Source organism: Silene latifolia, chromosome 5, assembly GCF_048544455.1.
Source record: "Silene latifolia isolate original U9 population chromosome 5, ASM4854445v1, whole genome shotgun sequence".
NCBI classification, from domain to species: Eukaryota; Viridiplantae; Streptophyta; class Magnoliopsida; order Caryophyllales; family Caryophyllaceae; genus Silene; species Silene latifolia.
Genome location: NC_133530.1, coordinates 5,770,106 through 5,792,129, shown reverse-complemented (window position 1 = coordinate 5,792,129; position 22,024 = coordinate 5,770,106). Strand labels below are relative to the sequence as shown.

Sequence of the window (22,024 nt, the reverse complement as noted above, 5' to 3'; positions counted from 1 at the left end):
ACCAAGGAAGTCAAGACCACGATTTGCTGCAGGTGGGGTCCAACCCGAAGTGGGATAGAAGCATGGTGGTGCGGTCCAGCCTGGTGGGGTCACGATAGAAGGAAGGGAAACCCAAGTCCAGGCCTTAGTACCGGAACCGACTGGAAGAGAGTGCTAGTTCTGCTGTCCTGAGTACCATCCACCATTACCATTACCCCTGCCTTGTTGTCCACCACTACCTCCTCTGTTGTTTTGAACGTGATAAGACCCACCACCACCACCACCATTGTTCTTATCCCGGTATCCCCCACGATGACGACCACCTCTGCCCTTGTTATTGTAAGAGCGAGAGTTGTTGCCACCACGAGATTTTTTAGATGAGGCGCGGTCGTTGGTGGTGTTAGTTTGTTCAGAATTAGTGACAACGAGAGCGGAATCAGTGGTGGTAGGAGCCGCCTTGTTGCGTTTTATCTCCTCAAGAGTAAGTATGGAGCGAGCCTTGTAAAAAGCAGAAGAGGATCGCTTTGTTGGATGATGTTGGCAACTTCGTCATAGCCTTAGAAGAGACCTGCAACCAACTTTAAGACCAGCCGATTATTGGTGACAGGAGCACCAACATTAGCCAACTGATCGGCCAACATTTTCAAGGCCCGACAATATGCGGAAATATTCGGAAAATTGTCCATGTGAGTTTGAGAGAATTGTTGTTCCAAGAACACCGCTCTCGAATTTTTGTTATCGTGAAATATTTCTTTGAGACGATCCCAAGTGTTTTGAGCAGTGGCATTGAGTTCGAGAATGGTGTGGAGGAGATCGAGAGAATTTGTGCTTTATATCCATTGCTTGATACAGTGGCGTCGAGATGGAGCCATTGTGCATCCTTTTTTAGAACCGCATACTTAGGTGGATCGATGTGGTCAGCCACATCAAAGGCACGAGCCGTGTTGAGAAAAAGTTCGGCCCATGATGCGTAGTGGACATTTTCCGTTTCAAGAGTGATTTGAATATGGTTTTTGATGTTAGAAAGAGCAAAGGCAGGATGGAATGGGGCTGATTTCTCGTTGTCAAGCATGGTGTTGATGAGAAATGGAGAGAAGAATAAGAAAAAGCAAGAGCTTTGTAGAGAAAAGAGAGAGGATCATTTAGGTCAATGATACCATAAAAGAGTTCAATTGCTTCTTTATTCATAATGAATCATACGTACATATATACAACTTGCGATCCTAGCAATTAGCCAGAGATCCTATCAATTAGCCTATGGTTATGGGAAGTCAATAACTAACCTAATATTAAGGGATATGATACAACTAATTGATTTACAAATAATTGATTAACAGAATATGCAATAATATTCTATTAATACTCTCAATTATTCCAACGTACAAGCTCAAATATTTATACGACTCAAATGCTATAATTTTACATTTACAATCCTAACTAGTTAGTAGAGGCACAAATCATGCATCAAAGTTTAAACTATATCGAACCATCCCCCGTTCCCTTCCATGAACTTTGTTTTTGTTTTTTGGTGAAAGGTAAGTAATGGTATAAATCACGAAAAAAATCGTCATAAATACACTGACCAAAGTCCGCCTGTTAGATGGACTACAGACAGAAACAAAGACTTGGCCCAAGAGCCTACGTGAAGCAAACGGACAACAAAACCATAAAAGGAAATCTATTTCCTTTCAACAATCCCTAATCTCCCTCTCTCTCCTTCGACACCTTCTTTTGCTTCTTCTTCTTCTTTCACACCCAGATTTTCCGATCAACAAGTTTTCCAGCCAACCCCAATCTCCGTCCTTAATCCTCGGATTCATCCCTCCTAGGATGCAAACTCTAAGTTCGGTAACAATGCATTGAGCCACTACTGTCTTCAGATTAATCAATTTTTGTTCGAATTTGCTCAGATTTCGTTCCTTCCAAATGTGATACATGGTGGCGTTGATGATTGCATTGATCATCTCCTTCTGAATCAAAAAGCCATGTCAATTTAGCCTTCATGCCAATAAATCTCTATAAGGGAGATCTACTCTTGACCAAATTCGCATCAAGTCAAGAATTCTCTTGCTGTGTTCACACTCAAAGAACAGGTGATCACCATTTTCCACCCTGTCTTCACAAATGCAACAGGTATCCTTCTCACTTATTGCCAGCTTATGCAATTTTTCGTTCATGTTCAAGCTGTTATGGTGATACATCCATACAAGCGTGTTGTGTTTTGGTAATGACCATTTACCCCAGACTATATTCGTCCAATTGACTTTATCCTCCCTGATTCTGAGATACTCATAGTTTTTTATTATTATATATTCACGATTTTTTTGATCAACCCATTTTTGCTGCTGATATGCGCAACTAAGTTTTTGACTTGACATACCTTCCTCCAGTACCAGCTAGAGTCACTAGATGGAGAGTAAGTAAGCCAAGATTTACCTTTCAGGTACAAATGGCTGGCCCATCTGACCCAAAGGTGGCCAGGTTTTGTGCCGATCCACCAAACCAATTTACCAGTAGCCGCGTTGTTCTATACGAGGCCATATTCTAAACCCAGTCCTCCTTCATATTTGGGTTTGCAGCACTTATTCCAGGACACTAAAGGTGTTCTTAAATAATCAACACCCTCATCCCACAGATAATTCCTGCAGATTAATTCAATTTTGTGTATAACCCATTTTGGTACTATAAACATGGATGCCCAATAGTTGTGGAAAGTTTTTAGAATTGTCTTGACAAGGACTATTCTTCCTGCATAAGATAACTTCCTAGCATTTCTGACCCTGATTTTATGCACAGTGTTATCAATTGAAGGCCTGATGCAATCCCGAGCATTCAATCTAGTGGTTTTTATATGCACCCCTAGATATTTGAGGGGTAAAATGCCCTCAGTTAACCCTGAGATTTGTGAAATCTCAGCCTTTAAATTTGCCTTAACTCTATTAAAATAGGCATTTGATTTCCCTTGACTCATCTTGAGACCAAATGAGTTAAAAAAGGTAGAAAAAGTTCTAAGAATGATCATAATGGAGGGGGCATCTCCTTTACAAAATAGCAGCAAGTCATCAACAAACATAAGGTGGGTAAGTCTCATGGGTTTGCATGAAGGATGGAACTTGAAATTTTGCCTTTCAGTAGTGTAGTTCAGCAATCTAAAAAGATAGTCCATGCATATGGTGAAGAGAAGTGGGGGACAAGGGATCTCTCTATCTCAAACCTCTTCGCCCTTTAAAGAACCCAACCATATTTCCATTGAGGTTCAGAGAGTAAGTAGTTGTAGTTACACATTGCATTATCCAGCTTTTAAATTGATCAGAAACCTTGATAGCAGCCATGAGCATTTGATCCAAAAAATCCCATTCAATAGTGTCATATGCCTTTTGAAGGTCTATTTTAAATGGACTCCTAGGCGAGACAGCCTCTCTACCATAAAGCAAATATACACGAAGACTCCTTCTTAAGGCTTGGCTCAGCTGAAATCTTTCCCTTTCCTTTGTCTTTAGTGTGACCCTTAAACTTCTTCGTACTAGGTGATGCTTTATTAGTAGAAGTAGTGAGACATGGTAACTTCCATCAATAACCTACCCTCCTGGTCATTAGCTCATTTATTGACCATTTATTTCTATGTGTATTACTCCCTCCATTCAACTTCACTTTACATGTTTGCTTTATCACGTTTGTCAACGTGATTTTTACGCGTTAAATATCTTTAGCTACGTATTTGCAAAAATTATAAAAGTGATATATTTTTTATGTACTCTTAAAGACGAATCGAATAAGATCTCACATGAATATATTTTAACTTATGTATCGAGAGAAAATTGAAGTTGAATGTCCGCTTGTGAATAGTGTGCAAAAGAGAAACATGCAAAGTGAAGTTGAATGGAGGGAGTATAAGAGATCTTAAAAGGGGCGTAGTGAGAAGGAAGAGTGCACAATATAAAATGTACTAGCTAGGAGCCTAGGAAGGAGTCAGACATGGTAACTTCAAATACCTTAAGTTGGGCTGCAATGTCCCTCATGTGCATGATAAAATCACGCACCCTTTTAGTAACATTGAGCTTCAAGGATATGAATCGCATTATTAAGGTGATTGCAAGAGCCTTATCAGAAGTTTCAAACTGCTCATCAACAGCCTTAAGAAGTCTCGAACTTTAGTATGCTGCTCGACTAACTGAACCTCGGATACTAGCACACATTTTCGCCTTTATGAACAGTATGCAAGTATAATTAAATTTCTCCCATTTTTCGCGACGATCAACTTCATCAGGAGTGCTAGTTTCCGATATCTCAGCCAGTTCGTTGTTCTGTATAGCATAATCGAAATGTATGACTCCTAAATGCAGTAGAACTCTTTGTTTTCACACCTTAAAGTTATCATCAGTTAACTTAAAAATATCAATTTTGATATCAAAGGAACTTCCCAAACTTGATGATGGCTATCTTAAACTTAGCTTATAAATTGAATTAGGATACATAGAGATTGTTGTCTCCAGAAGCGTATTTAAAATTACGTACATATCGCACGCCTCAAGAATCAAATCAACCTATGCAAATATGCAATGTGAATTCAATCCTTTCGTTATTTGCATGCTAATTATAATTAAAGTATGTAATGAAATTAGGAATCTGAATCCAATCTACTTTTTTTTGTTCGATCTTTTCGTTCTGTAAGGTCGACATATTATTTAATTATAAAAATGTGTGCTACCATCACTAAGGTTCTAGAAACCAAATTATTCTAGCATAAAATCCTATGTAAATGGATTGCATTTACATTTTAGGAAAAGGGTTGTATTTGTACAAGTATTTTTAATATGCGTTGGAATCTGGATAAGCTATTCAAAAATAAAATTGTATATATATGGATTGCATTTACATTCTAGAAAAGCTTGTAATTAAAATACCCGTCATAAATGAGAATTTGTCTCTAGAAACACCAGAAAAAGGATTGTATTCGTGGTTTCTCTTTGTCTTACTTTTATTATAAAAAATTGATTTTCTCTTTATTAAAATATATTTGAATTAAGAGGTTCTATGGAACAATATATAGAATCTTTTATAAAAGTGATGTTAAAAAAATAATAGTAAAAACGATTTTTTCTTCAAAAAAAATAAGTAAAACGATTTTTTCTTCAAAAAAATAAGTAAAAACTAATCATTTTTGAAACTTTGGGAGTGACACCTGCCTTTCCTTTGAGTATGGATCCTTTCCATTTCCTTTTCTCTCCATTTTCTTCCATTTCCTCTAATACAACAATATTAAATCATTATTCATCCTCCAACTCATCAAACAATTAACCGTTGAATCGTTTCAAAACGAAATCTTGAACGTTAATAAGAAATGGAAGAAAATGGAGAGAGGCATAAATGGAGAGAATCCCAATTACTTCCCTTTCTCCCTTGCATATCCGCCCCTGTCTAACATGCAAGAGATATGTGCCAATTCGAGTGGGTCGTGGCTTGGGGAGTAAATGCAACAATGACTCGTAATGTAAATCGAACATTGACTTTAAACATCATCCGAATATATAATCTGTAAAACTCTAACAAATTAATAAAACTCTCCTCCCTTCTGCCCTGTGGAGGTAACTAACACACCGTTAGTGAATCACGTAAATTTGTTGCTTTTTTTATCGTTCTTATTTATCTTTTCTCGCATATATTATAACAGACCCATATTAACTCGACCCAAAATAATAATTCAACAACAGGTCATCAAAAATTATCCAACCCATATCTAATCTGATTGACCCATTTATTATTTCTACTTAATAGGCCGCATACATACAACACAAATTCTCATAAAAGACGGGCATATCCGTCACAAGTTGAAGACGGGTCAAATAATATCCAAGTAGGTAGATAAGACAAAAGCAGAATGCTACTCCCTAGGCATTTAGCTTTTGTCTTATCTACCAACTTGGGTATTACTTGCCCCGTCTTCAACTCATGACGAATATGTCTGTCTTCTATAAGACTTGTTGTACATACAAATAGTTCTGCGCCGTAGAACATTCTACGATTTACATAGGATACATACAAAAATGGGTTTTTTGTCAAACACAACCTTTAAATTTTTTTTTTTTTCAAACACTACCTTTAAAAAAAAGTTTGTAAAACACAACCTTTAATAAATTTTTTGTTGTCAAACATGAGTTTTTGGCTGAAGGACTTAACATTTTGCAATGGGGTAAATTTCAATCGATGTTTGGGATAGCAAACGATGTCGGTTTGAGGTGTTTTTGGACTCTTTGGAAAGGTGGAAATACAAGCTTTCCATGGATTATCAACACGATGGTCAAAGGTGGCCTTATGTGGGGTCTATTATTGTGTAAAGTAAGGCTGGTCGGAGAGATTAGCGAGTGGTCGGGGATTTTTAGTGGGTCTTTTAAAGAGGTTATGATGCTTTGTTTGGTCTGAAATTCGGCATGTAGGTAGCGGGGAGTACAAGTTAGGTCTTAGTTGTGTTGTTTGTGGTGGTTGTTGGTTAAAAATGGTGGTTCGAGAGGAGTTAATTTGAAGGTAAAAAACATTCAAAAGAATGTCAAAGCAGGATTTTTTTTTGTGGGTCAATTCACTCACCTCAAACCACCACTTACAACAAACAACCACAAAAAACAACACAACTACGGCCTACCTTACACTCCCCGCTACCTACATACCAAATTCCAGACCAAACAAAGCACCATAACCTCTTTAAAAGACCCACTAAAAATCCCCGACCACCCGCTAATCTCTCCGACCAGCCTTACTTTACACATCAATAGACCCCACATAAGGCCACCTTTGAACATCGTATTTATAACCCCTGAAAAGCTTGTATTACCACCTTTTCAACGAGTCCAAAAACGCCTCAAACCGACATCGTTTGCTATCTCAAACATCGACTGAAACTAACCCCATTGCAAAATGTTAAGTCCTTCGGGCAAAAAGTCGTGTTTGACAACAAAAAATTTATTAAAGGTTGTGTTTTACAAAATTTTTTTTTAAAGATGGTGTTTGAAAGAATTTTTTTTTTAAAAGTTGTGTTTGACAAAACCCTAAAAAATATAGTGTATAGCATGGACAAAACAACATATAGGAGGTCCCATGATACTCTCATCTCATGAAATCATACGTGGTTTAGATTCATACTTGAGCACGTGTGACAACGATCTCTTGACTAATCACTTTTTGTTGCTCACTCTATAGTACTACTAAATAAATAATTTAATATTCCAAGAATCACAAGGCAAAGCATAGTAGCATACACCAAAGAAGACCAAACTTTATATAGTTGATTTTAATAATAGCCATCACTACATTGACCCTTGACTCTTTGACTCTTGACTCTTCCACTCATCTAACTAACTACATCCAGGTACACTGGACTTTAAACTTAAAATTTACGATACTATTAAAGTCTTCATGTAAATCGAACCTTCTAATAAAACCAACGTGCAAACAATAATTTCTCAGCCATATTATCACATATTCACATATAATTAATATTGGACCGTCAATTTCGCCAGCATATAAATATACATTTTAAGATTCCCTTTTTTTTGCACTATATATACGTACGTTACATAATCATTTGTCATCCATGCAAACTACAAAACAAAAACAAAAACAAAAACAAAAACAAAAACAAAAACAAAACAAAACCTAGACATTTCTTGAAGTTGAAGCAAAGATATAATAATAATGGAGAATGACAAAAATGTAGGTGGAGAGATTAAGTATAGAGGTGTAAGAACGCGTCCATGGGGGAAATATGCGGCCGAGATAAGAGACTCGGCTAGGCAAGGAGCTCGGGTTTGGCTAGGTACGTTCAATACTGCTGAAGAGGCAGCTCGGGCATATGACCGAGCTGCCTATATGATGAGAGGTCACTTGGCCATTCTTAATTTTCCAAGTGAGTATAACTTGCCACGTGGTGGTGGTGGTGGTGGAGGAGGCTCGTCATCGTCGTCGAGGAGTGGTGGTAGTCGTGGTGGTAATAAAGAGGTGTTTGAGTTTGAATATTTGGATGATAAGGTGTTGGAGGATCTTCTTGGGTATGATTCTTATACGGGTAATTAAGGAAAAATGAAATGGTATTATTAAATAACATTATGTCTCAATATTATCTTCTCACATGCTGTATTATGCAATTACGCATCAAAATCTTCATTCTATTAATGATTCCTACGTAGAACATGGGAGAAGATGGCCAGTATTATTACAATACCTATGTGCTTACGTTTAGCTCTAATTAAAACTCATTCGTACGAGAATGATTGAATGCTCTTAATTAAGATTTTGTAAGAGTTGTAACTATGTGATTGTACGTGTAGCGATTTGATATTTAACTTGTTATACGTTGTTCAACCCTCATTATTACGGAGTATTTCATAGTGTTGTCTATGAATAATTTTAATATATTGAAATTAGTTTATTTATGATAAATTGATTATGACTCCCTTATTAAAGAATCCATTTTCTGAAACTTACTCCATTATATAATCCACGCTGGCTTCTCACGACGTTTGAGCGCTACTTCGACGTGAGGCAAGGATCACAAATCGAACTAAAACATAATAAAGTCGCCACCAAGTTTTGTGGTTACTTGACACCGTTCGACTTTACTTTACACTCTTGTCCAAAAGAGGACAAAGTAATTTTGATTTAAAAGATTAAAGTTTTTAAACTCGCGCGTCGCTAATCTTTCTAATTGAATGACTATCGGAACCTTTAGGAATCGGGCATCTGAAAACCATAGATTTTGAGTAAGGGGTGAAGGTACACGTGCATGTTATGAAGGCCTTTAATTAGACACTTAACTCCGCCCACAAAAATGACGACCTCTACTAGGTGAATTGTTGGTTTTCAAATTGAAGGCTTAATTATATTACTACGGAATGAAATGCAAACGTTGTTTTAAACCTAAAACATGTGATTAAGTTTCTATTCAATTTAATGCATTAAGCTTTAAGTCAAAGTTGGGTTGATTTAGAAAGCATAAAAAGAAAAGGCTAAAGAGAGGAGGGGAAAAACGTGTGGTTATAACTCGGGCAACATGGCCACAAATCCGACACTAACAAAATGTAAATTATAACTCGATTTATCATTTATATACATTTGTCCTAAACTATTTGACATCATGTGATACCCTCTATTATTTGCACTTGACCCAATTCTAGTTAACTAAGACATAGGATCAAAGAATAATAAACCTTTATCGTCTTATCAAGTTTGAAATGGAGTTTTTAGAAAAGGTTATTTTTTATGCTAGACTAAACTTGTGAGGAAGACCCACATTAAACGTTTAAGTAAAATAATCACAAAAGACGTGATAAAACAATGCATAAATGAAGTAATGAAGGGGAAAAGAGGATGTGCAGTGCGTGACTCGACACGACTTCCTAGGCGCGAGTGTTAGGTCGATTTTGTACTCTATTTAGTCATCGAATGTTATAGGGAAGACGATAATCGTGCACATCCTAACTAAGCGAGAATTGGTGAGGGATACATGAATAATGAATTCATTAATTAGAAAGAAATTATTTACATGATTAAGCTTGTTTTACAAATTAATCTAACAAACTATATATTTATAAAATGAATCTATATAACATTATTAAAAGGCTAGTCTAAAAAAAGCCACGTAGACAATGCCACATGGGATGAAAAAAAGCCACGTATGCAATAACAATGTGACTTGGCAAACTAATATGACATGGATTATCTATTTATTATTATATTACATTAATTTAATTCACTTATTTCTTTTACAAATCCATCCATATTCCATTAGCTTTAAACTTAATTAACTAAAAAAAACTACAATAAAAAATACGCATTAATTATAAGTTAATAATTTCAAGATATTTCATATGGAGTAGTATTATATGTATTTGAAATAAAAACGAATACATGAAATTAAGAACGAAGAAGAATAAATGAAGTTGAAAACAAAAAAAAATTGTACCTATACAATATAGTTAAAAGGCTACTAAAAACATTTAATTTTAATTCACATGCCGATTTTTTATTGGTACATACTAATTCATCTATATTGATTACTTGATTATTTATACAATATTATAAAAGGCTAGATTATGTATTAAAAAGTTATCTTTAAAATCACACATGCTTATAAGTAAAAAAAATTAAAAAAAATATTAATTGCAAACACAAAAAATAAATTAATACAAACTCTTTATTTTCCTCTCATAAATTTGGTTATTAATCTACTTATTTATTTAACCTTTAATTTCTTTTATTTAATAGGATGGTTTTCTGGTTTTCTCTCACCATCATTATAATTTGTAGTTATCATAATTTTTTTTATCTCCCTTTTAATTCACAAAATTGTTCCTCTTACCTCGAATAAATTGAATAAATTGTTGAATTTAATCAATAATTAATAACAAAAAGTTTCCTATATAACTATTATAACAATCCTAATTTTCATTTTTATTCAAAAAGTTGGAAGGTAAAGTATACATACATAGATAATTAAATGAATTCTTTCGCTTTTTATCCTTATTATATTTTAAATTTATTAATAGTAAGAATGTTATTTAGTTATTGTTTTTGTGTTTGTATTGAAATTTCAGGAAGATGAGCTACTCAATTATCAATAACATTGCATGAAATTTATATCTATCTATAAATACTATTAAAAGGCTACCCTAAAATGTCCAATTAAGTCCACGTAGACAATGCCACGTAGGATAAAAAAAAGCCACGCAGACATTTGAAGCCCACCTCAGCCCCATAACCCAAATGTCACATACACATTCATACCCAATTACCCCGTCTCTTATCATCACTGTTCCTACCGACAACGACAATCTCCCTTTTTCCGCTCATTTTGTTAACCGGCATTAATTTATTATTACATGACATTAATTTAATTCATTTATCTATAAATTAATTTAGTTCACTTATCTATAATATTAAAAGATATTATCTATATTCTTAAATAATTTTTGTATATTAAATATATTGTTTTCCCAAATTTATGTAAACCTTAGAAATTACATCAAAATTTTATAATTTATACTTAATATTGACATTTTAGTTGAAATTTTTGTGATAAAACATGTTAATAAAATTTATAATTTATAATTAAAATTAAAATTTTTATAATAAAATATGTTAATAAATTAATTAAAACTTATTAATTAAAACTCTTCATATTACTTACCACGCACCATTTTTATTAACATTTTTTCCTATTTAATTCATTTTTTTAATTAAACACGGAAATAAATTGATTAAAACTCTTCATAAATACTTAACACCCACCAAATTAATTAAATGTTTTTCCTATTTAATCAATTTTTATAATATAATATGTTAATAAATTGATTAAAACTCTTTATATTAATTAACAGTTAACACCAATAATTTTTATTAACATTTTTCCTATTTAATTCACCTCTTGAGTTTCTCGGCAATCAATTATCTAATTAAATAATACCATAAATTAAATTAAAAATAAAATTAAAATATTGGATTTTATTGTTGTATAATGGCTATAAAACCTATAAAACCTATAATAGTTTTTATCTATAAAATCTTATTAAAAGGCTAACAAAAAAATGTGACATTGCAAGTTTAATTGTGATGTGACAACTTTTAATGTGACATGGTAAAAAAAGTGATATGGATTACCAATTTAAGAAAATTAAAAAATATAAGGTAAAAAAAGTTAAAAAAAATATAAGGGATAAACACAAAAAAAAAAAAAAAAAATGTAAACCATTGATCTCCTCTCATAATTTTTTTATTTATTTACCTTATTTATTTAATAACCATTATTTCCTTTATTTAATGAAATGACCTTTTAACTTTCTCTTCATCATTACTATATACACTCCGTATTTATGTACCATATTTTTTTATTTTTCTTTCATTTATAAAATTTTGAGAGAATTTGTAATAGAATTTTTCATATATATAACTATTATATTCACCCTAATTTTCAATTTTATTCAAAAAATAGCACCTAAAGTATACATAGAAAAGTAAACTAATTGTTTTATTTTTTATTTTTCTTATGTTTTGTATTAATTTGTTTTTATTTTTTTGTATTTGTATTAATATTGCAGGAGAATGAATTTCCAACTTTATTCAAAAAATTGGTAGGTAAGGTATAGCTAAAGAACTAAATTAATTATTTCGCTTTTTATTTTTATTATGTTTTGAATTAATTAGAATCTTATTAGTTACTTTTTTGTGTTTATATTAATATTGCAGGAGAATGAATTTTCAACTTTATTCAAAAAATTGGTAGGTAAACTATACAATGAGAACTAAATTAATTGTTTCACTTTTTATTTTTATTATGTTTTGAATTAATTAGAATTTTATTAGTTATTTTTTTGTGTGTGTTTGTATTAATATTATAAGAGGATGAAATACTCACATATCAATAACAATGCACGAGATTCGAAATAATGGCTATGGATCTTCTTTACAGATTTTTTTCTTGGTTTGGATGACTCTTTCATTTTTGTCAGTTTTTCATTTTTCTACTATGGTGTATTAGAAATATCGAATGGTAGCAAAAATCTTTAATAAGTTGTTGACATCTTTGTTGCATTATTGTCCTTCACTCTTTCCTACACTTTAGTCTCCTTTGTAACACTTATGTTTTATTTTTACTTTGTCAAACAGGTTACAAATCAAATTGTTTAGCCAAATTACGATACACATGTCAATTTGATCTTATCATAGTGTTATAATATGCATAAATAGTAATTAGTTAGAAACCAATTCTTATTCTCCAATTCATTATTTCAATTCCAATGTGTAATTAGTTTTGCTCATCTTATACTAATAATAATAATTATTAGAGTTCACCTATAAAGTTTTGATCCTTACTTTACTCTCTTACTTTTTGTCCCATATCTAATCTTATATATACTACGGAGTATATTATTATAACACAAAATGTGATATTTTAAATATATGTAATCTTTCCTTGGAATTATTTGGAATAGTTGTTAAAGTTGCTCGCATAAAAGTTCACGACCGTTTCTTTGCAAGATAAACATAGGGCCAAGTACTTTAAAATGCACCAAAACGACAATAAAAACAGTATCTTCATTCAAGCAATAAAGAGGCAAAATGCAATGTTTGTCGGTGAAAAAACTCATTCATATTCTATAATCTTTAAGCCGGTCAAAGCAATGGTTAAATAATAAAGAGACAATTGAAGAATCGCTAATTAAAGAGACAATTGAAGAACCATTAATTGAACAGGCAATTGAAGAATCATTAGCAACTCAAACGAGAAAATTGAGAGTCATTGATTTTCTTTCTATAAAATCTTATCAAAATACCAATTCATATTGTCTTATTTGATACCAGGTTGTCGAAACCAACATTACCCGTCCTTTGAAAACAAGGGACGACAATGGAGCGCAATTTCATGTTCCAATACTTCTATGGCGTCAAGATTGTCCATAAGACCGAAGTACCAAAATTCAATTTGACTGATTGTGTCCTCGCTTCAAAACAACCAAGCTATTCACATTTTGGTCTGCATACCATCCAGAATCAAAAATTTGGTGTATTAAACTTTTGTTTTAAAATACCGTTCCCTCAGTCGTTGATAGCGGGGTTTGTCGCACTCCCCCGATCAAACAAATAACTCAACTAATGTAGTAGGGTAGTCGAGGTCGAACCACAAGGAGCAAGGGTGATTATTAATTGTCTAAATTCTTATGCTTAGCTAAGTCCACAATAATGAAGTAGTGGTAGTAATCTAACAACTAAACTAACAAATTAAAATGCAATTAAATAAGAGAAGTAACAACGAGCAAGGAAGGATTAAAGTTGTAAATCAAATGAATAAAAGGCCTAGAACTCGGTTCTCCCACAACAATTCGTAATTCCACATACTAATTCCCTAGGCTAATCGTTTAGGTGAACGGGCAAGGAGGAGATGGCTCTAATTCGCCTAGAACCTCCCTTCCGGGTTCGCAAAAGGACACTAGCTACTCCAACTAACCCCCCTCCCGGGTTCGAAAGTTGGTATTCCTAACTCAAAACCCAACAACCACGAAAACATGCATTTTTCCAAGGAGGTCAAGAATTTGGTCAAGATCATTAAGTACTCATCGTATTCCGGGTCATCCCACTCCTCCTTCCGGAGGTCGATTTCAAACGCTAGTCTAGAGGCACCCTCCCTCGGTTCTCCCTTCCGGTCTCAACCTTAGTTGGTGACAAGGTCAAATTTCGGGTATCCAATTTACAACCTAACCAACTCCCGTTGGTGGACAAGGGTCACAAGTCGACACTACCCAAAAGCCAAACCTTAAACATGCAAATTCCTCTAAACTACCCTCACCAATTTCCCTAAACAATTAGCCCATATGAAAATCAATTAGTGAAACTACTCATGTCGGATCAAACCGAGTCCTAGTAGAAGACTACTCACTAATCATGTTCCTAATTGCAAGAGAAACAACAAAGATGGAAACTTTATGCATAATCATGATGGAAGTACAAATTCTATTACTAATCATGCAACAATCCAACTTAAATTATAAGGAAAGACAATTTAATTCAAGAAACAATGAAGATTAAACTAAAGGCACAAACTTTAACTCAATAAATACAAAGACTCAATCTTTAACATGAGAAATCAAAGATTCAATCTTGTAAACAACAATGGTGAGAAGAGAAAAGATGAACAAGAGAGAGAATAACAACAATCTAACATAAACAATTAAGATTAAACTTGAAAGAAAAACAAATGTAAACAAATGAAATTAGGAAGAGAAATTATACCACTTAATTGCAAAAGGTGTAAACTTTGGATTGAAAGAATGAAAGGATTCTTCAATTCCCCAAATACAACCCAAAATTACTAATTGTAAACTAATGAAAAGGGAAGAACTTGGATAAACAAGAGAACAATTGTATTAATTTTTGAGTAAAGATTACAACTTGGGTAAGAGGAAAATTAATTTAGGGTTCTAAAATATTTGAGAGAAAGATGAACTAGTCTAATTTCTAAGGTGGTGTGTAATGGGTGGTGTCTTAATAATGTGGGTGGACCTTTTATACTAGTCTAATAATACTACTAATAATAATATTAATAAATAATACTAATAATAATCTACTCCCCTCCAATTGTGTCACACGACACCTACCAAAAAGACAAAGCAACTTTATTTTTGTCTTCTACCCCCAAAACCACGTGACAGGAAAACCTCCCACAAAAATTACACCCGCTCAAAATAATCAAGATACCCGACCGGGTATCATTTCGCCCGACCGGGCATAAGTTCACCCGCCCGGGCATCGATATGCCCCTCGGCTGCAATAAATCCTTTTCTTGCTTCTCGCTTATTGCTTCTTCCCTTCTTCTTCTCTTTTTCACGGCGGTGGCGATTGGGTCTGGGCTTGGTTTGCTCGGACTCCGGCGAGGCAAAAAGGAGGAGCATAATTGTTCTGGGCTCGATTCGGCTCATTGTTGTGGGACAGAATTGATGTCGGGTTCCGTCATGGTGGTTGCTTCTGCGGCTGGATAGTGGAAGAAAGGAGGACGAAATTGGCGAGCTGTTGCGGTTGTGATCCATGTCGAGCTGCTTGGTGTTGTGCGAGATGATGGCGGTCGGAGTTGCGGCACGGTGGTGGAGATTGACGGACTGAAGGTGGGAAAGGGCTGCTGAATTAGGTTCGAATGGCAGTGATGTCGGGTTGTTGATGAAGGCGTGAGACGGAGGTGTGAACCATGGTGGTGAATTTGTGGTTATTAATGGAATTTGACGATTTGAATCCGACGAAGTACCAGGAACAAAATAGGTGTTTGTGATTTTGGGAATAAACAAGACTTTGACTTTTCCAATGTATTTCTTTTGTTTTAGGCTGGTTACGGTCAAACTTGAGCCCTCTTGACTTACTTTATTCAACCCGCTTCTTCTCCTCTTCGTACCTACATGTTATTATAATAAAGTAATATTAATACCAATATTAAATAAGAATTCGACTAATTATTAATTCTAGCTAATACGACTAATTATTATAAATTAGTAATTAAATGAGCTATTTAATCATTTAAGCACGCAAAATCGAGTTGGAATAAGGTATAAATGAGGGGTAAAACACGACTAAAATTCTACTTATCAAATCTCCCCACACTTAAACCTTACTCGTCCTCGAGTAAGCTCATTTATTAAACTAAGACCCTTAATATAAAATGACTAACTAAACTACTAATATCCGATGAGAGGCAATTAACGGGCCTTCTCCGTCCCTTCAACTCACATTGAAATACAATGAGGTATGCATTCCGATGCAAGGCAAGTGGGGGCTTGCGGAAAATTTTGATGCAATCATTCAATTAAGCACAAGTCAACATATATGATGCATCACAAAAATCAAACCGCTTTCCTCATCTAAGCGGCCGTTTTACTTCCAAAATCCGAACAAAGAGAGTCATTAGTGGAGGATGTCATCTCCGGGTCTTACCAAGGTGTCAAATCCCTAATTCTAGCTCAAGTAACCAACATTGACAACACGGGGTGCCTTAGAAACAAATTCTAGGCGGGAAAGAGGAAGTACTTCGCTATACTCCCAAGAATGACACGACATACGCAAGATTCGACTCCATATCAAACCGTTGACCAAAAAGAGACCAAAGACCGACTCTCACGGGTTTCACTAGTCACTCAAATGAAATAACGGGGTGATTTTTGTGACAAAAAGTAACCGAAATCACTCTCCTAACTCGACTTGCGAAGCATGCCCGCAATCTAATATGGTACTATATCCAATATCCGCAAGAGAAATGTTAAACGATGCACATACAAGAGAGACAACCGGGTTGTAATGGGGCTTGGGTTCGGTGAAAAGGGGTTGGTGCAAGCACCATTTTTAGGAAACGTGAGGCTAAAGATCGAGTAGTCGCCACATCTAACCAATTCACTAAACTCAACCAATGCAAATGAATTCCTTCACAAAATATGGCAAGATTGCTATTTCCAAAAATTATTCAATACTCTTCAAAACAAACTCAATTTGCAAACTATCAACCCTTTATTTGAAACAAAAATACACATTCTTTTCTTTTTGTTTTTTTTTTCATTTCATTTTTCTCTTTTTCTATTTTTTTTTCTTCATTTTTTTTTTCTCTTTGATTTTCTTTCTTGCATTTTTCACGACTTGTTCACCTCTTATTAGACAAAAGTAGCCAAAGCTGCATTTCACTCATGTGGCATTAAGATCATACACCTCAAGGAGAGTCAAAATTTCAACCCAAATATACTCCACAAAAGAACCACAATGACGAACTACTCAACCAAGGTGAGTTGTTTATGGGATGTAGTTAATTTGTTGGCAATAGAAACGATAAGGCTTAGGCTCAAAACGGGTTAACAAAAGGAAATAATTGACTCAAGGGCATAACAAAAGCTTATTTGGCTATTGTGAGGTTACTTTATTGAACAAAATTGTCTCAATATGCACATCTACACTTCTACGGTAAGGAATGAGCACCATACTTATGCGTTTTGACATGACATACCACGTAAGGAGAATTACTCTCATGACCTAAACGGGACCGGTTTGATGGACCGGCCATATGGAGGCTCTATCCTCACATTTTAGTAGCTATGTCGGTCCTAGGTCAAGTCTAGGGTCTAACACGGCCTCACAAGGTGGTCGCAACTTGGTTGTTAAGCTAGACTTCCGGGTTTTTGCAAGCAAAAACCCTAACATGTGTCATCAAAAGGCACGAGCTATCAAGAGGGAAATGACACGGGCAAAACAATTATCATCATTGACGACATATACCCTCCACATTTAGACCATCTATGCAACTATTTACATACGAGATGCAACGTGTATGAAATGCAACTAAACATATGAACAAACTACGTGAATGCAAGAGTGAACACATATATACATGTCTAATCTAAATGCATACAAGTTCTAGTCCTAACAGCACACCAACAACACACACATATCCAAAACGGTTCCCAAAAGGAACACCCACATCACATATCCCATCCTCCTCCATGCTTATATATACAAAAAGAAAAGGAAGGATAAAGGAGAAAAGAATTGGAAGAATTTTACCAAGCGTCTTCTCCGATGATTCATGTGTTGCCTATCAAAATGGTTAGGACAAATGCAATATATATAATATAAACAATGCAATATTTTTGAAATTTTCAATTTTTAGGCATTTTTGTGATTTTATCAAATTAACAAGCAAATATATATACAAATATAAACAATATGCACAAAGTGGGTATTTCCCTCCCCACACTTGAAATTTACATTGTCCTCAATGGAACAAAGCATAGGGAGAGAATGGAAAATTAAATAACATATTTTTGTTGGTTTTTTGAATTTTCCAAAATGTAAGAACATGTTTTTGATTTTTTTGAATATTTGAAAATAAATAACATGTTTTTGGTATTTTTAAATTTTTCAAGTTTTTAAGATTTTTATGTAATGAATCCCCTCCCCTTACTTAAAACGTGAAATTGTTCTCAATGGAACAAATGTAGGGGGGGAACAAAAATGCAAGTAAAGTATAAGTAAGGGAAGAGAATATATACAATTTGGTGGTTCTTGAGGGACTCCACCAAACCTCTCATGCAAAATTTTGTTGTTTGAACCTCCAAGTAGCATGGTCCATGTCACTCAAGGCACGGAGGAGACGGTCAAAGGCTCTATCAAAACCTTCAACTAGACACAAGTAGTGCCAAACTATAGCAAACCACAACCATCCACTTCTCCAACACTTCTTATCATAGTTCCTCTTACCCTCCTTGGCTTCCTTTCTTGGGTCCTTTTGATAGTTAGAACCCTTAAACTTGGAATGGTAGTTAGGTGGTAGGAGGAACGGAATCTCATAAGTTTCACTTGTTGGGCAACTCTCTTCTTGGTCACCAAAGTAAGGAAATTGGTAGGGAATAGTAGGTGGAGGAGTCAACTTCTCAACATTGAGGTTCATGATGTTGTCATTTTTATCCCCATTTTCTTGACTCTCCTTTTGAACCGAACTATTTCCATTGAGAGCCGCCTCCAAGGCATCAATTTGAGCTTCCCAATCACTTGAAGAGTTCTCCAACCAAGGTGTACCTTCAAGAGAGCCTAGACCAAAAGAATCCGGAGAGCTCAAATATAATTCAATCTCATCATCAATTTGGTCTTCATATTCATCTTTTCTTGAATCATATTCACCCAAAACTTCTTTCACATCAACTCTCAACATAAGATCACCTTCATTTCCCTTCTCATTTGTTGAGCAAGCTTCCAATGGGTCCAAAAATGAAGGCTCTAAGTTAGGTTCATCCAAGTTATCTTGCACCATATCCACCCTACAACAAGAGTTGCCCATAGGAGGAGACTTCATGGAATTGTTGAGTTCAAACTCAATCTTCTCATTACCTACGTGGAGTGAGAGTTTTCCACTCTTAACATCTATCATAGCACCTCCCGTGGCCAAGCAAGGCCTACCCAAAATGATTGGCACATGGCTATCTTCGGGCATGTCCATGACAAAGAAGTCGCATGGGATCACAAGTTTTCCAACCTTCAAAGGAACATCTTCAATCACACCCAAGGGATACTTAACCGAACGATCGGCTAGTTGTAGGGAGATCTTTGAAGGCTTCAAATCTTCTAAGTGTAGCTTCTTAAACAAGGAAAGAGGCATTAAGCTAACACTAGCTCCCAAGTCACACAAAGCTCTCTTTATCTTCACCCCTTGGATAGAACAAGGAATAGAAAAGCTTCCCGGGTCTTCAAGTTTGCTAGGAATTTTGCTAGTGAGGATTGCACTACATTCCCTAGAGAGGTTAACGGATTGTACCCCTTCACTCTTTCTCTTCATAGTGACAAGTTCCTTTAGAAACTTTCCATAGTTAGGGATTTCGGTGATCATGTCAAGAAATGGTATGGTAACATTCATACCTTTCAAAATTTCAATGAACTTCTCATATTTCTTCTCAAGTCTTGGCCTTGCAAGCCTTTGTGGAAAGGGAATTGGTTCAACATACTCCCTTAGAGGTGGAGTAGGTTCTTTGACTTTTGATGGAACCGGTTCATCTTCCTTTGGTGGGTCTACCATTTCTACTTCTTTTGTTTTCTCCACTTCAACTTCAACTTCAACCGGTTGTTCTTTCATTGATCCACTAGAAACCCTCTTCCTTTTCCACCTTGGAGTCTTCACAACCTCCTCCAATTGTCTTCCACTTCTCAAGAATACCGCATTCATTTGCTTTGGCTTCACCGTGTTACTCGGAAACTTGCCCGAATTTTGAGCCATTTGACTCAATTGTTGTGAAATTTGAGCAACATGAGTTTCCGTGGCCCTTTGAGAAGCTCTAATCTCATCATTAACACGACTTTGAAAAGCAATGTGGTTGTCAAGTTTGGAACCGGATTTTTGGTTGGCAATCACCAATTGCTCAAATGCTTGCTCCCAAGATGGTTTTTGATTTTGTTGGACGCGAAAATTTTGGATCAAAGGACAATTAATTGGGGTATGTCCTTCTTCACCACAAAGTTCACAAGATAAGACTTGCCTCATGTTGGAGTTGGAGGGTTTGTTGGAGTTCAATAATGCTACTTGTTGGGTGAGGTCCTCAAGCATACTCTTCACTTCCACATTGAGCACCGTACTAGAGTCTTTACCCTTACCCTTTATTGTTTGTCTTTCATTGTTCCAATCCATTGTCCTTGAGGCCATCTCTTCAATCAACTCCTTTGCCGCCTTGTGACCCAAGATATCTAAGGCTCCCTTACCCGAACCCGAATCAAGAAATAGCCTTAGGTCTTGTGTCAAGCCTTTGTAGAAATTATTGATCAACTCGGGCTCGGATCTGCCATGGTGAGGGCATAACCGTTGGAGTCTCTTGTACCTCTCCCAAGCCTCGTACAAAGTCTCATCTTCCTCTTGAGTGAACCCTTGCAACTCACTCTTTACCTTAGCCGTTCTTGAAGGAGGAAAGTATTTTTTCAAGAAGGCCGAGGAGAGCTCATCCCAAGTCTTGAAAGAGTCGGGATCACAATTCTTTAGCCAATCCTTAGCCGCTCCCCTTAGTGATCTAGGGAACAACCTTAGACGGACCGCATCATCGGATACCCCATTCATCTTATACATGTCACAATTGTCAAGAAAATCATTGAGATGGTCATTAGGGTTCTCCAAGGGACCTCCCCAAAATTGGTTATCTTGCACTAGGTTAAGCAAAGCATTCTTAAATTCAAAATTGTTGGCTTGAATCCTAGGCCTTTGAACACTAGAATTCACAACATGCTTTGGGGCCATGTAGTCCCTAATCGGAACCGGTTCACCCATTGTTGTACTTTCCGGATTTTCAAATGGAATCTTAAAAACCACTACACACTCAAGTGAATAGATTAGCAAGATAGATGGCACACCAAGGTGTGCAAAAGTGACAATAACTTAGTCTAAACTAGAATAAAACAACTAATATCAAGCCAATGCTCCCCGGCAACGGCGCCATTTTGATAGCGGGGTTTGTCGCACTCCCCCGATCAAACAAATAACTCAACTAATGTAGTAGGGTAGTCGAGGTCGAACCACAAGGAGCAAGGGTGATTATTAATTGTCTAAATTCTTATGCTTAGCTAAGTCCACAATAATGAAGTAGTGGTAGTAATCTAACAACTAAACTAACAAATTAAAATGCAATTAAATAAGAGAAGTAACAACGAGCAAGGAAGGATTAAAGTTGTAAATCAAATGAATAAAAGGCCTAGAACTCGGTTCTCCCACAACAATTCGTAATTCCACATACTAATTCCCTAGGCTAATCGTTTAGGTGAACGGGCAAGGAGGAGATGGCTCTAATTCGCCTAGAACCTCCCTTCCGGGTTCGCAAAAGGACACTAGCTACTCCAACTAACCCCCCTCCCGGGTTCGAAAGTTGGTATTCCTAACTCAAAACCCAACAACCACGAAAACATGCATTTTTCCAAGGAGGTCAAGAATTTGGTCAAGATCATTAAGTACTCATCGTATTCCGGGTCATCCCACTCCTCCTTCCGGAGGTCGATTTCAAACGCTAGTCTAGAG

The 22,024-nt window shown here is 35.6% G+C and overlaps 1 protein-coding gene across 1 annotated transcript; it reads left to right on the top strand.

The window, feature by feature from the left end:
• The first annotated feature begins 7,665 nt into the window (after window positions 1-7,665).
• LOC141654720 (ethylene-responsive transcription factor ERF095-like) lies at window positions 7,666-8,043 on the top strand. The gene has a single exon (XM_074461837.1). The coding sequence runs from the start codon at window positions 7,666-7,668 to the stop codon at window positions 8,041-8,043; it is 378 nt and encodes a 125-aa protein (XP_074317938.1).
• The last annotated feature ends 13,981 nt before the right edge of the window (window positions 8,044-22,024 follow it).

Coding starts and splice junctions, on each gene's coding strand:
- LOC141654720 (XM_074461837.1), top strand. CDS start 7,666: ATGGAGAATGACAAAAATGTAGGTGGAGAGATTAAGTATAGAGGTGTA.